This window comes from Cavia porcellus, unplaced genomic scaffold, assembly GCF_034190915.1.
Source record: "Cavia porcellus strain 051 isolate PalLab524CR breed Dunkin Hartley unplaced genomic scaffold, mCavPor4.1 scaffold_16, whole genome shotgun sequence".
Classification (NCBI taxonomy): Eukaryota; Metazoa; Chordata; class Mammalia; order Rodentia; family Caviidae; genus Cavia; species Cavia porcellus.
In genome coordinates, this window is record NW_026947499.1 from 22,566,725 (window position 1) to 22,582,955 (window position 16,231).

The 16,231-nt window shown below is 39.2% G+C and overlaps 1 protein-coding gene across 15 annotated transcripts in view; it reads right to left on the reverse strand.

The window, feature by feature from the left end:
* The window catches only part of Depdc5 (DEP domain containing 5, GATOR1 subcomplex subunit), a 120,299-nt gene that overhangs the window by 37,184 nt on the left and 66,884 nt on the right, over positions 1-16,231 (reverse strand). For 9 of the 15 annotated variants that reach the window (XM_063225893.1, XM_063225906.1, XM_063225904.1 and 6 more), the window contains 7 exons: positions 13,618-13,683; positions 9,270-9,453; positions 8,398-8,558; positions 6,328-6,445; positions 5,595-5,762; positions 4,737-4,956; positions 2,664-2,797 (listed from right to left, as the gene is read on the reverse strand). In XM_063225893.1, the coding sequence (XP_063081963.1) occupies positions 2,664-2,797; positions 4,737-4,956; positions 5,595-5,762; positions 6,328-6,445; positions 8,398-8,558; positions 9,270-9,453; positions 13,618-13,683 (1,051 nt within the window). The remainder of the gene's footprint in view (positions 1-2,663; positions 2,798-4,736; positions 4,957-5,594; positions 5,763-6,327; positions 6,446-8,397; positions 8,559-9,269; positions 9,454-13,617; positions 13,684-16,231) is intronic. The other 6 variants (XM_063225897.1, XM_063225902.1, XM_063225898.1 and 3 more) reach the window with 2 other exon arrangements.

A 16,231-nucleotide genomic window follows, 5' to 3' on the forward strand; every position in this document is an offset into this window, starting at 1 on the left:
TCTCAAAACAATAACAGCAACAACAAAAAGCCCAGTGTAGTGGCACAAACTTATAATCTCAGTACTTCAGGGGCTGAAGCAAAAGGATCCCTGGGAGTTTGAGGTCAGCCTGGAATACATAGTGAGTTCAAGGTTAATATACACTACTGTCTCAGAAACAAGACAAAACGAAAAAACCACTTATCTTTAGATTTTTATAAATATTAAAATATATATAGACAAAGGGATATAATGATATAATACCTGGGATTTGAGAAAAGAATAAAAGGAAAGAACATGAGTGGTATACAAACAAAACAAGACTGAGTTGATCACTAAAGCTGAGTGACAGGTAAAAAAAATACTAGCCTGTCTATTTTTACTCATCTGCCTGAAATTTTCCACTATAACAAAACTTTTTAAAACTTGCAAAGGATTCCTCTGGCTATGAGGCTGTGTAACGATGGTCTGGCATCCAGCTTCCCACACTGTCTTTCCAACTGCACCTCCCACCACACCTCATGCTCTTTCACTTGTTCATGTTGCTTTCTGAAAGTCTAACATATGCAGGCTCCTGCTGGGAGCAGCACAGACTCATACTACACAGACACACTTCTAGTCTCCCCTAACTCATGTGCCCATAGCTGTGTAAGCAGACACTCAATATCTGTAATAGCTTGCAACTAGACGTCCCCACAAAGCCTCAGGTAGCCATAGGTGGGGCTTTTTGGAGCTGGCTCCACCTAAAGTGTGAGATGCTAGAATGATGTGATGCTGGAGCAAAGGGTGCCTGACCCTGGGTATGAGTGTTACCCATCCTTAGGGCAGGTGGCCTAGATGAAATATAAAGGCCGGCTTAGTTGCTGCTGCTGTTTCTGCTGCCTTCACCTTCCCTGCTCTGTCATGAACTGTTTGGCCTTGCATTGCCCTTCTAGCATGCCGCCCTGCCTTGAAGCCAGGTATGGACAGAAACTTTTACAAACTGTGAGCTGAAATAACCCTTTCTTCCCTTTAAATCTGGGTGTTCGGTATGCTGTTTCAGCAATGAGAAAAGTAACCAAAACAGCATCCTGCCATCTGACATTCCATAAATACGCATTACACACCTACTATATGCCAGGTAGACTTGTAGCCTCTCCTCTCAGAGATCACAGTCAGATGGGAGGGAAGATAAGTAAACCAGTACCTGAAGCCCTCAGTAGAATACTGGTAAGTGCTCTGGCAGACTTAGGCCCAAGATGCAGTCAGGCGTAGAAGGGAACCTGACTCCAGCTGGAGGGATGAGCGGAGCAGGGAAAACTGCTCAAGGCAAGTCCAACCCATACACAGCAATATTTTCTCTTTTCTCTAAGTCCCATCCCTCCTCCTGTTTCTGTGCTTCACTTTCTACAAGACCAACTTAAATCCCACCTCTTGTAAAACTCTTGCTTTCCAAGCAAGATGTGGCCCTACTAGTATCCCATTAACTGTGGCCCTGTTATACAGGAGCCATATACTCAAATGCCTAAAGAAACTAGATATCCCCTATGGGCGTGTCTGCGGACACAAGAAATCCACTTTACTAGTGAGTTACAATCCCAGTCCAACCTTTCTCCCCATTATTTTATGAGTCAAGAGCTTATTAAGTTGCCAGGCTGAGCTTGAATTTGTGATCCTCTTGCCCCAGCCTTCTGAATAGCTAGGATCACAGGAATATGACACCCCTTCTAAAGTGCACTATGTGCATACTCTGGTTTCTCTTCAGATCATATAAATCTTTCGCCTTGTACTAAAGTGCACTGTGACTGGGAACAAATGTGGACTGAGACTCAGCTACTTAACATAAACCTGGATTTTATATACTATCTATAATATAACTTCACATTATATCAGCTATACTACACAACTTTTGTATTATGTAACAGAATCACACATTGTGTAAGGTACATTATGTGCATTATATATTTTTATATAAAATTCACATAAAATCTGTATTTTTACATGAAATCTTCAAATTTGAAAAATGTGGCTCAAATATTCTAAAAATCCTTGCAAGGTACATGCAATGGTACACACATGTAGTCCCAGTTTTTTGGGAGACTGACACAGCTGGATCACTTGAGCCTAGGACAGTGGTAACAAACTTATCATATGCTGCAGTGGGCTGTTTTTATCAACTGAAAGCTCTAAGAGGTTCACCACCACTGGCCTAGGAGTTCAAGTCTACCCAGGAGAGTATAGCAAAAAAATAAATAAAATGCTTTGTGTATCTATATGTCAAATTAAACCCCAGACCACAAGTTTATAATTATAGTCTTGTTGGCCTATACATATTATTGTACACTTAGCTGTATTAGGCTGGCTTGCTAGCTTGCTTTTTTCCCCCCTAGTATTAGGGATTAAAGCCTTTGCAGTGAGCTATATCCCCAATTTATTTTTCTATTTTGAGACAGGGTCTTGCTAAGTCACTACATTGCTTAACCCAGGCTCAAACATTTGATCCTCCTGCCTTAGCCTCCCAGAATGCTGAGATTACAGGTGTAAACAACAATACCCAGTTCCTGGATTTCTTTCCACACAAATAAATGTCTTCTTAGTTATAAGCTCCATGTAGACAGAAATCATATTTTGCCCTGCTTATAGGAATAGGGCACTGAAAGCCCTCAAGGACTGTGGGTGGACCACTGTCTCCAACAGGCACTTACTTCTGAGTTGCCTCCATCTCTAGCAGGGCAGACAGAGCTGATGTGCCCTTCTTCCCAACTGGGGGTCCGGTAGACTCCAGAGAGTGTGTGGAGATGGGCCCGGTCATCTGCAAGCCTTTCATAGCAGTCCCTTTCTATATCAGACAAGAGAAGAAATGAAGCCATTAGCCCAGTCAAGCTCTCTGAATGGACACCACTCAAACCCTAGCACAGGCTGCTGCCACTTCTTGACATTGGAAACCCCATTCACACAGTCAGGGAACACAGGTTCTGAATGTCGTACAGAAGAAGGCTCAGAGAGGTTAAGTGATTTACTCCAAATCCAATCCCATTGGAGCCAGAATGTAAACTTCAGATGTCTCACTTCAAAACCAAAGCTCTTTCTGTGTTAGTTCTCTAAGCAATGTTCCCAATCTTAAATATGCTGCTGCATCAAAAAGCAGCTTGGCATTGGAACAATATTGAATTTGAGATTAAAAACAAAAAAATAGAAACAGGCTGATAATGCAATTAAAAGCTACTGTGATGGTTGATATATTGTGTCAACTTGAGAAGTTTAGAAGTTTAAGAGACTCATCAGGGAGCCAGGATCCTTACTTTGTAAACATCCTCATCCTGTACAAGAGGAGGGCACAGAGATTTTGTGAGTGCTACATTTGCCCTGGAGGGTAGGAAGTGGCCTGAATATAATATAAAGGAGGAAAAGAGGCTTGTTCTTCCTCTTTTTGCTCTGGCTGCTTTTGCTGGCTGCTGCCTTATGTGTTGCCCTAATACTGTGCCACGCTGCCTTAGAGCCAGCTGATTATGGACTGAAACCTCCACAAACATTGAGTTAAATTAACCTCTCCTTCTTTCATTTTGCATGTCAGGTATTTTGTCTCAGCAATGAGATAAAAGTAACTAAGCAAGTACTGATACACAAAACAACTTGGATGAATCCCAAAGAATGATTCTGTGTGGAAGACAGCCTCAAAAGGTTTCATATTATGTTTTTTTGTCTTTATGACATTTGCAAAAGTCAAAAATATTATGATGGGCATTGATTGCTAATGGATAGAAATGAGGAAGAATATGATTACCAAGGGCAAAATAATGGAGGAACTCTTGTGAAGAAGTTTCTTTGAAGAATAGTATGTATTCTGTATCCTGATTGTGGTAGTGGCTGAATGAATCTACACATTTATCAAAATTTATATACCTGTCTACATGTACATGTATACATACATATACACATACATAAACACAGGCCACATACACTACTTTTTTTTTTTTTTTTTTACACTTTTTTTTTTCCCTTTTTATCGGTACCGGGGATCGAACTCACGACCGCCTGCTTGCAAGGCAGGTGCTTATGCCGCTGAGCTAAACCCCCAGCCCCTAAATACACTGTTAATTTAAACAAAACAATACTGAACCCTAGACCTGCCCTTTACTGGTTGGGTAGCCTCAGACTTATCCCTTAACTCTCACAAGCTTCAGTTTTCCACTTCATAGTATGTGACTGAAATAAAGACCAATGGTTTCAGACAACTGAACACAAATGTCTTGTGCTCTGGGTGAATGATTTGGGGATGACAATGCCCAATGTATGTACTATCGTTGCCCTTCATTGACGTGTTTTGAAATTCTGGTTTAGTTTTTTTCTTTTTCTCCTTGAAATAAAATGGATTTGGAGGGAAAAAAAAAAAAAAAGACCGATGGTACTGGAAACTCTAAAAGTGATATGAGCCAGGAGAGACTGCTACTACCTTAGCCTCCTGAGAGCTTCTACTCAGCAATTCAACATATCACAAGCAACTTGTGCTCAACACTTGGCCCCACTTACGGAAGCACATAAAAGCTTTGTATCCTGAGCTAGAGGGGAACATGCAAGCCACGGTCACCTCCTAGTCACCATCTGTACTCCACCCTCCCTCTTTTACCTTAAAGCAGAGAATATACTGTTTGGAATTTAAGACGTATTCTGAGCAGTTGTGGAGTAAACAAACTGATGGGAGGATTCTGAGAGAGGAGAGGGCAACCAAGCACAGGCCCAACCAAGCACAGTCTTCAAAATGCACCAGGAGCCCTTACCCGCATCATGCGATCTGATCGATGCCGCCTGCGGATCCGATTCAAGCCTTCCACAAAACGGATAAAACCATCCAGGAGCTGCCATTCATCCTCGTCTGCACGGGGTCTGTCCCCATAGATGTCACAGTGGGCCTCCCCCTCTGTGATGCGCTTGGTGGCAGTGACACAGGCTGGCAGCAGCAGAAAGCGGGTCCTCCAGAACTTCAGTGATTCAATTAAGCTACAGAAAGCCAAGGAAAACATAGGGTAGTAATGAGAAAAAGCAGATAAAATTCTCTCTGGATTTGGTGCATGAGGGTAGATCTCCAGAGTGCAAATTTATCTAATGCTACAACTCATGGTTTCATTTAAATACAAGCTTGGAAGGAAGACACTTTTGCTTTAATCCCAGGATGTCAAAATACTTCTGTATATCCAGGTCCAGCAAAGTTGTGGCCAGGCACCATTATAATCATAAATCATGCATAAAAGTCAAAAATTAAAAATGAGACACCACAAAGTTATAAGCCACGTAGACAAGATAATGTTAAGAATATGATCTGCACTAATGTTGTACCAAAGGCACATCATCACTAAATTGTTTTTCAATTGAGTAAAATATATATAACAAAATGTACCACTTTAACCAGTTTTCAGTGTACAATTCAGAGGTATTAAGTGCATTCACATTATTATGTAACCACCACCATTATTCATCTTATCAGTAATTTTAATCCATGCAGATATGCTTTGTAATTCCTTTTTTTTTTTTTTCTGGAAGACAAAACAGGCATTTGGCTTTGGAAAAAATAACAGAAGTACTGAAACACTGATATATGCAAGGCAGCAAGAACAGAAAGTGAAAGCCTTCTCTCTGACCTGAAATCCTCAGAGCCTGCAGAACAAATATACTGGTCTAAGTAATTCCACTTGTATTCCTCCAGTCGTTCATGGGAGAATTCTACCCAACAGGAGACAAACTCTGAGTCTGAATGGGAAGGGCAGAGGCTGTACGTGTAATGGATCTGAGCAGATTCATAAGGGTATCTGAAAAATAAAGAGCATGTCTACATATTCAAAAGGGAACACAGGCACATAATTTTTCTCTTTCATTTTTGTCTCATAGCACCTGTAAAGTACTATCCTCAGTATTCTACTTTTGACTATCATAACCAACTCATCCCAGAGGCCTGAAATGGAAATTTCTATCTTCTTAAACTTTTTCACTGTTCTCTGCTCATATTTTTAATTGGCTTAGTATGAATCATACTAAACATTATATGTTGAATCAAATTTCTTTTGGAAACTGTTAAGTTATAACCCTAAAATAACCCCAAGATTATCTTAAAACAAAGACTCCAAAGGAAAACCAACCACTCAACTTCCTTGGTCTGAACTCTGTTCTCTAACGCATAGTTTAGTATGCAGACATTTAAATTAAGGATGGTAGTTGAAGACCTCAAATATCAAAAGATTGCGGGGCGTGACGGATCACGCCTGTAATCCCAGCACTCAAGAGGTTGAGGCAGGAGGATCACTGCAAGTTTGAGACCAGCCTATGCTGCATAGAGAGACACTGTCTCAAAAGACCAAAAAAAAAAAAAGGATTTACTTAGGAAGGTACCGCGTCACTGTGATCATTTTGTCTTTCAGAGTCACTTTGTGGAACGTTCTGCCCATACTCAGCCAATACTGGTCCTCTTCCTCTGGTCGGCTTCGAGACACAAGGCCTAATGGAGAAAATAGTAAGAACTTCTAGCTAGTTTAGGTTTATTTCTACAAGAAAAATGTATTTCTCCATACAGATACAGAAAAGAAAAAACAGAAGAGACATTTTCTTTTGGGGGCCATTTCATGGAAGAAAGTTATTCCTCATTTACCAAAAAAAAAGTAGTCTAGAAGCTGACAGATTTGCACAACTGTAATTCCAGCACTTGGAAGGCAGGAGGATTGCCATGAGAACAAGGCCAGTCTGGGCTACCTAAACTCAAACATCACCTTCTAAAGCTGTCCTTGACCCTCCAAACTAGACTGGGTCTCAAAGTAAATAGTTTCACTTTTTTCTCACCAATATTTATCACGACATGTAGGTTTTTTTTGGTGATACTGGGGATTGAACCTCAGTCCTTTTTATCTTATTTGTTTTCTTTTGTATTAGACAAGGTCTCACTAACTTGCTAAGTTCCCCAGATTGGGCTACAATTTGCAAGAGTACTGACAAAAAGTAATTTTTATAGTTTTACTAGTGTTATTTTCCCCAGTTGGACTACAAATACCCCCTCAATGTAGAAGCTTCAAAGACACTGTAGAAGGAATGATCTGATCTATTATAGTTCAGGTACTGTGGTTTCCATTATGGATGATAAAAAGAGGAATTGAAGCTAAGCACTGAGGCTTATGTCTATAATACCAGCTACTCAGAAGGCTGAGGAATGAGGATTTTAAGTTCAAGTCAAGAATGGGCAACTTAGTGACACCATCTCAAAATAACTCTAAAGAGTGGGAGAGAGATATGAGGGACATTGTGGTACAAATGTAGCTTGGGGTAGAGTACTTCCCCAGCATGCCTAATAAGGCAAAGGGTTTTACCGCTGGCACTAAATAAATAAATAAATAAATAAAATCAATTTGAAATAGTCTTGGCATTGAAAAGGGTTAATATTCAATAGGGCCTGCAATATGAACAAAAATCTCAAGGAGAGTACAAAAAAATTCAAAGAGGAAGTTCAAAGCTTTGTCTGTACACAATAAGCTTGGTTCAGATGACCACTAAGCTCCTTCTAATAGGTCTACACTTCTTTGATTTCTGGCCAAAGGAGCATTTAATAGAGCCAAAGATGTTCTGAGGTTTTGCACTGAGTGGTTAAGAGAGTGGTGTTCATTAGAACAGTGAGGAAACAAAAGCCTAAGATAGCCTATTGATTGTTCTAGGAAGTGATTACTGTTTTCTGATTCTAAGCATCCACATTTAATTCCCCTTGTTACACTTATTTTAGAAGAGTTCTCCACAGCCTGGCTTTTATTCAATTAGTGTCTACCACCAATTTTTTGTCACTTGTTAACTTCTACCATCACAGATGACCCATTATTGCTTCAAGAAAGTCTAAACTTTAGTGATAGAAGAAGGTAAAGATGAAACCAGGATAGGAATTAAAAAAAAAAAGAGCTTGTGCTGTGTGTGGTAGTGCACACCTATTATCACAGCACTTGGGAGGCTGAGAGGCTGCCACAAGTTCAAGGCCAGCTTAGGCTACATAGTGACTTCAAGGCCAACCTGAACTACAAGAGAACCTGCTCAAAAAAAAGTATAGAATTCAGGGTAAAATCGTATCTGAGAACCTGCTGTGTGACAGATACTGTACTAGAAACAAATATTCATTTCTAGGTTCAGAATATTCAATATACTTGGATCAGTAATAGATCATCTGGCTTGCTATTTCTAGGTATTGATCAAGTCAGGGTTTACCATTCCTGAACCTGGTAATATACTCTTCCTTAAAACTTCCTTGTAAATTAAAAGGAATGTTTAAGATAAATTTGTACCTAACAGAGACCTTATTTAACACATAAAATAAGGAATTTTTTGTGTTGAAAATGATCACTCTTAAATCTTTTCTCTATTATTTCTCAAAAACCTACTCTCAAATCTAGTAGAAAAGAAAACATAAACAGAAATCCTTACCTCGGCTATAAAGTGGGCTGCTGCTAAGTGGGGGTGGGACAGCAGGGTTGGGTTTCTGGGCTTTGGGCTGCACTATGATTTGGTATCCTTGCATGAGACGTTGGCAAATGAACTCTTCAAACACTTGCTGAGCTGTCATCTGCACACCTTCCTCATCTCTCCTGAAAAACAAATGATTTCTCACATGAATATGTTTGACCTGGGCACTGATTCTTCAGTTTCCACAGTGCCATGATCTCCTGTGCTGCATCCTAGATAACCATTCTACGATAATTCATAAAATTAACAATTTACAAACCAATTTTTGGAGAAATGACTAAAGACGTAGAAAAGAAAATAGGTAATAGCCAGTGCCCAAATGAGTTATCTTTAAAAAGATCAGATTTAGTATTCAAAATAATTACAACAGGAAATATGAGAACAACCAATGGGGAGACATTGTTCATATCAACACAACTTAAAAAAAAAAAAGGTGGGTATGTTGGTATATGCCCGTCATCTCGGCACTCAGGAGGCTGAAGTTAAGAGGATCACGGTGAGTTCAAGGCCACCCTGTGCTACATAGTAAGATCCTATCTCAAAACAAAACAATAGTTCTTGCATCATAAAATTTCTCAAATATAAAAACAGGGCAGGAAGATTGTGGATTCAAGCCCAGTCTGGGCAACTTAATGATTTAGCAAGATTGTGTCTCAAAGTAAAAAATATAAAAAAGGCTGGGGATATAGCTCAGTGTAAACGCCCTGAGTTCAATCCCCAATATGGCGGCAAAAAAAAAAGACACAGGTTTGAAAGTTCAGTGTTCTGATACATGTTTGAACCACACAGAAATGCTGAAAACAAAGCTGGAGAGCCTTTTCTCTGTCACCAACCTGTCCATGTCTGCTTCTGGGAGGAGATCATAGCATCCCTCTGTGTAGTCATTCTGCAGGCCCTGACGATCAGGGAAGTAGTCGGTGGTGAGGGGGAGGCACGCCGGAGTAGTGAGAGACTTCCAATCCACTCCAACTGTGCAACAGAAGCCTGGCACTACAGGGGGAGCAGACAGTGTCAGAACTGCCTCGCATAACAGGGAAGAAAGGTTTGTGTGGTTGCCATGGCAAATTTAGGACATGGTGGTGGTGAAGGGAAAAGGGAAGGACATGGGGAATTCAAGGTAAAAGGTAACAAAATTGCCAGGACAAGGAGGGAGAAGAAGAAAAGGGATGGGGAAGGGAGAAAGAGAGAGAGAAACAGAGTTTGTTAGACAACACAGTGCACATGCTTATCCAATCCCATCATGCAAATGGGATTCACAGCTGATACTTTTCATTTTCTGCTGATCATGAGCTATAGCCGCAATGCCAGTAAGGTTACTGCAGGGCAGGCAGGGTTACATGTCAAAGCAAATCAACATTTCGAAAGCAGGCAAGAGGCTCAGACTGAAGCCTCTCCTGAGGACTGCAGAGAGGCTGGGTAGGAAAAGGGAAGCTCAGCCTGATTTGGGAGCAAAACAGCACACAGCAGCAGAAATGAGGAACACTTTCAGAATCGCAAAAATTAATAATAATCCTAAAGGATAGGAGGAAAAATAAAGGAAGGATGATTGTGAAAGTTACAAGGCTCTTTGACAATCCAGAAAAAAACTACAATTACCAAGCAGACTTCTGACCCTTTGAGTCAGTCTGGAATCATCTGCTCTTCAGTTAAAGTAGGTTTCTTAACCTTGGCAGTTACTAACACTTTAAGCCAGATTAATTCTTTGTTGTGGAGGGTACTCCTGAGCATTGTTTGATAATGAATGGCATCAATGGACTGAACTCTAACACTTGATGCCAGTGGCACCCTCTAGTGAAAACTGGGAAAGTCTGCAGATATGGCCACAAAGTCCCTTGGACAGCAAAATCCTACATAGCTGAACTAAAAAAGCAGTAAAACAGCTCTATGGTTTGAATATAGTTTGTTCTCAAAAATTCATGTGCTGGAGATTTAGAGCTCAGTGGGGGAATATGAGAAATGTGGAGTAAGAGGTGGAGCCAGAGGCGGGTAATTGTGGACAGCGTCCTCAGTAAGCAATGGGGATAGCTCTTGTGGTTTCCTGAAGTAGTTCTTGGAAAATAATTGAGGTAGTTCTTAGTAATTGGTCCCTCCCTACGCTCTCACTGCTCCTGTGATCTCTCTCTGCCACATGCTCTGCATCACGATGCCATCTACTACCATGATACAACCGGGCACGCTCTTGCCAGACAGGGTACCATTCTACTTGGAATTTCAGCCTCCTAAACTGTGAGCTGAGTAACATTCGATAAAATTACTCCATTTCTAGGAGATGAAAAAAGAACAGAGATGTGTTATGCACATGTACTACTTCTTCAATGAATGTAATCATTATGTACTGCAAACATGTTCTAATGTTCTAATGTGAACACTACTCTTTAGAAATTATAAATATACACTGTTATTATATTAATGAAACAGACCAACACAGGCATCTATCTGTTTAAGTAAAGATTATTTTAATCTTTAAATAAAGATGTCTCTAAGTGGTGATTTTAGGGTTTTTGTTTTTTGTTGTTTTGTGACAAGGATCGAACTCAGGATCTTGTACTTGCCGGGCAGGCGCTCATGTTGTCTAACTGGAGATTATTTTTAAATCTCTGTAAGAGGGAACAAACCTTTACCTGAGTCCTGAATGAAATATTTACTCATCTCACATCTGCGAGGAGATATTCAGCTTACAATGTGCTGCAGGGCCTACTGCCCCCTCAGACTGCAACACTGCCCTCAAATTACTTTCATGTGGATGAAGACTTGTGCACAAAGACAAGACAGTGAGAAGATGCCTCACACAGTACTACTTAGGTGATTTAACTGACAAGAAGCCTAATTCCATGAAATATACAGGGCTTATAAACTCATTAATAGGTCAGAAATTTAAAATGCAGCCTGAAATAGTACAAAAAATTGCTCCAGTTTCTTAATTTAGTAGATGAGGTGCTAAGCTTGTTTGTACTTCCTGGCTAGAAGCAGAAGACAGACTCGACCAAAGCCATAATGAAGAAGCCAAGAATAGAAGTAGGCTGTATCCTTATGTACTTTTACATCATAGTGGCCCTTACCAGTTTCCTAACTTTCGAGATTATAAAACTTTGTAGAAATTTCTGAGAACACACCAAAATATTAAGAAATAAAATGCCTGACCCAAAATGTCATGCTGAGGTCAGGCATGGTGGTACACGCCTGTAATCCCAACACTCAGGAGGCTGAGGCAGAAGGATTGCCAAGAGCTTGAGGCCAGTCTGGGCTACATAGTGAGTAAAGACCAGCCTAAATTACACAATGAGGCCCTGCCTCAAAAAATAAATGAAAATAAGTAAATAAAGAGAAATTCCATGATAAGAAAGGCTCCAGGTTCTTAGTTTAGCAATAACATGTTGAGGAAGGGTTATAACTATAACCTCTTCTATAGCCTCTGGTCCTGACAAGGTCTCTAAGGTGGTCTTACCCCAGTACTACTAAACAGACTGCAAACCCCAGTGCTGGGATAACAGAGAAATACGATCATCTATCTATCTACTACTAGGAGTCTGATATAAAATAATCAATCTACCAATCATACTTTGGAATGTATTCCAAAGATGTGAACTCCAAAGTTCATGTTTTTGTTTTTTGTTTTTGGTACCAGGAATCAAACACAACTCCACGCTTACCAGACAGGTGCTGTGCCACTGAGCTACATTCCCAGCCCAAAAGTTCATGTTACAGGCTTAAATCTAGAGGCCCACCAAAAGCCTCATGCACTCATAGTTGGGCCTTTTGGAAGATGACAGGGTGTATGAGAGTGAAGTAGTCCACTGATGGGTTTATAGCTGGGTGAAATACTGGGAGGAGAAGCTGGTGGCAAGAGATGAGTCCCTGTGGGCATCTGGAAGGGTGCCTTAATAGCACACTGCTTCTTTTTCTTGCCTGCTATGCCATGAACTCTTTCTTCTCTGCCATGCCCATCTACCAAGTCACCCTGCCTTGAAGCCAGCACACTGTGGCCAGAACTACCATCTGTAAGTTAAAATAGCCTTTCTTTCATTAACTTATGGGTGTCAGATATTTTGTACCAGCAATGAAAAAGTAACTAAGACATAAACTGAAAGGAAAAATAAACCCACTGTACAATTCACTACACCTGCACTATGATACCACTAAAAAACTAACTATAGTAATATGTTTGATGGCAACATTAAAAATGACTCACAAGGACCTAAAGAAATAGTGAAAGGATTAAGTTGACCATAAGTGCAGACAAAAAGACTCAGTAATGTGTATCTATTGGTCACAGCCAAGTAAAATAAAGTTTAGATTTTGGAGGCAGGGTATCACTATGTAGTGCAGGCTGGCCTTGAACTCACTTATCTAGCCCAGGCTAGCCTCAAACTCACAGAGATTCTTCTGCCTCAGCCTCTGAAGTGCTGGGATTATAGGCATGCACCACCACATCTAGCTCTTTTTTCTGCTGCTTTGTTATTGCCTTTTTTGAGACAGAGTCTCACTATGTAGTTCAGGCTGGCCTTGAGCTCATTTTGTAGCTGGTCTTGAACTTGCAAGGATCCTCCTGCCTCAGCTTCCTAAGTGCTGGGATTACAGGCGTGCACCACTACACCTGGTTTTTTTTTTTTTTTTTTTTTTTTTGGAGACAAGGTCTTACTATGTAGTTTAGGCTGGACTTGAACTCACAGCAATCTTCCTGCCCCAACCACCCAAGTACGGAGATTACAGGCACACACTACCACATCTAGCTTATTATCAATATTTAGATGTTCTCATACCGTTCAGCTTTTCAAATAAACTAGGATGATCAAAGTGAATGCAAACTAGCCAAATATTTTCAACTATAGGTACATAAAAGGTTCTACTAACAGCTTGTTATCTTTTTCTGACTTTTTATCAGAGCCCTCAATAGCACTTAAGGGGTAAACAAGACCAGATCTAAACTGGCACGATAGACTTCGGGAAATCTATTACTTTTCCCATGGGTTCCTGAAATAAATAGTGGAACAGATCACTGGACAATATCCCTCTCAATTTGCCTCAGGGACCATAGTTCTGCTGCACCACTTTGCCTTCCTGTACTCCGGAGATCAGTGGACTTCTACACTGCTCTATCCATAGAGCTTCTCTGGCTTCCTCATGCTCTGACACCCCACATTCCCCAGCAACCCCTCCTGCTAGCCACATGCCCATTCTTACTTGGTTCTGGAGAGGTGGAAACATTGTCCTCTGGAGTATCCTTATTCTGGGTCCTAGGATTCATACCTATGGAAAGACAAAAACAGCCTATCTAAATGAAACTCCTTCTGCAAAAGAATTTTGACACTTATGGTTGAAAGAGTACACGATCAAAACTACAAACAAAAACGTGAACCAACTATTAATTCTGGGCTGAGTATTTCAAACAGCACAAAGAATTCATCAAAGTAAAAATGAGCAATCTAAAATTTGGGAATAATTCATAAAACTGTGTTTTATGAATACCATTGTTTTCCCAATGAGACCTCAGTAAAGCAATTGTTACTTATTTTTATGAAAATGGACATATTGCAAAGTCAGTTCAACTACTTAGGGCAACCTTTAACAAATACAAAATGACCTGTTTAAATTTAGTCCATTCATCATTCACCCTTATCTTCTAGAATTCTTCATCACCAAATCATGACTTTCTAGGATATGCCATAAGCTATCAAAACCCACTACTTTCATAGACTAACAGTGATTCTATCTATAGCTAAGTTGAAACAAAGCAGACATTCTCCAAACTTCAATTTATTGACTATAAAGAGAACCAGTTTTAATATACATACAACAGTACCTTAACTGTCATTTACGAACATATTTTACCAGAAAATTATATCATAAAAAAGAACTAGAAAGATCCTCAGCAAATGTCAACAGTGGCTATCTCCAAGAAGAAAGCTGGAAGAGGGGGCAGGGAGTTAAAGGGAACTTCTACGTTTTACTTCTGCTTTTTCTGTCATTAGAATCTTTTACAATAAAAGTAAGTATCTAAAATTCCTTGTGAAATCTCTGAAAAACAAGTTTGGAAAAAATATTCATAAATCACATGAGACAGAGGATTTGTATGCAGAATATACAGAGAACTCTCAGACCTCAAGGACAGGAAACAAACAACCTAATGAGTAAAGTGGTAAAAGATTTTAACAGATACTTCATCAAACAACATACACAGAAGGTAAATGAGCACATTAAAAGATGCTCAGTATCATTAGTCATTAGAGAACTAGAAAAAACACAGCAAGATATCTATTTAATTAAAATAACATATTTGATCACAAGGATGAAGAACACCTAAAATCTTCACATGTTGCTGGTAGTAATGTTAAATGGTATACTACTTTGGAAAACAGTTTTAACACATATTTACCATTTGATCTAGCAACCTCACCCCTAGGGTTTTATATGAGAGAAATAAAAATATGTTTAAACCAAAAGGATGCTTATATAAAATTACATCAATGATTGTATCACCTTCACTTATAGTACTCAAAATCTGGGAACATTCCAAAGGCCTTTCAAGTAGTGAAATGATAAACAAACGGCAATACACCCCATACAGGGGAACACTACGAGAATGAAGATGATGAACTACTGATGGATGTAACAATTTGAATGAATCTCAAATGCACTATGCTCAGTGAAACGAGCCATAAGTAAAGGGCTACATAATAGATCACTGACGGCAAATCTTTTAGAGATGAGTACCCAAACTGCATTCTAAAATCCATATCATAAAGTGCCAACACTGCAATTAAACCTTAATACTGAGGCTTTAATTTAGGAAAAAAACCAACTCTTACATTAACATCTTTTGTCTTAAAAACAAATAATACACATGTCATTGCTTTGCTACAACTGCAATACGCAATTCCACATAGGTGATATGATAGGAAAAGTAAAGTTACAGTGCCAGAGAATAGACTAGTGATTGCTAGGAGATAGGGGAAGAGCTAAATACAAAGAGAAATCAGGAGGGAATTCTGGGATGTGATGGAAATGCTCTGTATCTTGATGTATTTTTTGTTAGGAAAATTATCATGAGTTTATCTTACTCATTGAAATGTATACTAAAAAAACTGAATTTTACCATAAGTAAATTTAACCGTAACTTTCAAATTTATTTTTATTTATTAATTTGGCAGCACTGGGGATTGAATCCAAGAAATGCTAAGCTATATGTCCACTATTTTTTGAGACAGAGACTCACTAAGTTGTATTGGTTGGCCTCAAACTTGCATTCTTTCTGCCTCAACCTCCCAAGTCAACAGGAGTATAGGCATATACCACTAAGCCTGTATAAATTTCTTTATTTAAAAAGATGTTATCACTTGTCCAAAATAATTTTAGAATTTCTTCAGAACTATTTTTTTTTGGAACTACCTGCAACCGACTTCAAAAAAAAATAACTACACTCCAACTCCAAAGTCCAAACTCCAAAATGCTCTAAAATCTAGAATTTTCTGAGCTCTAAGATGACATTTAAAAATTTTCATATTCTGGATTTCATATTTTTCAGATAAAGGATGCTTAACCAGTAAAGTTTACACAAAATCTAAACAACTCTTGAAATTTGAAATACTTCTGGTTCCAATCATTTCCAATCATAAGGGATAGTCAACTTGTACCATACTAGAAAATACAATTTATTAAGTGTGACAAATACAATATTTCATCTTTATTCAAACCTATAATATAAGGTCAATATATAACAGGTATTAACCTTTTCCTACGGATAAAGAAAATAAGGCTTAGCAAGATTAAGCAACTTAGAAAAGACCACAGAATTAGT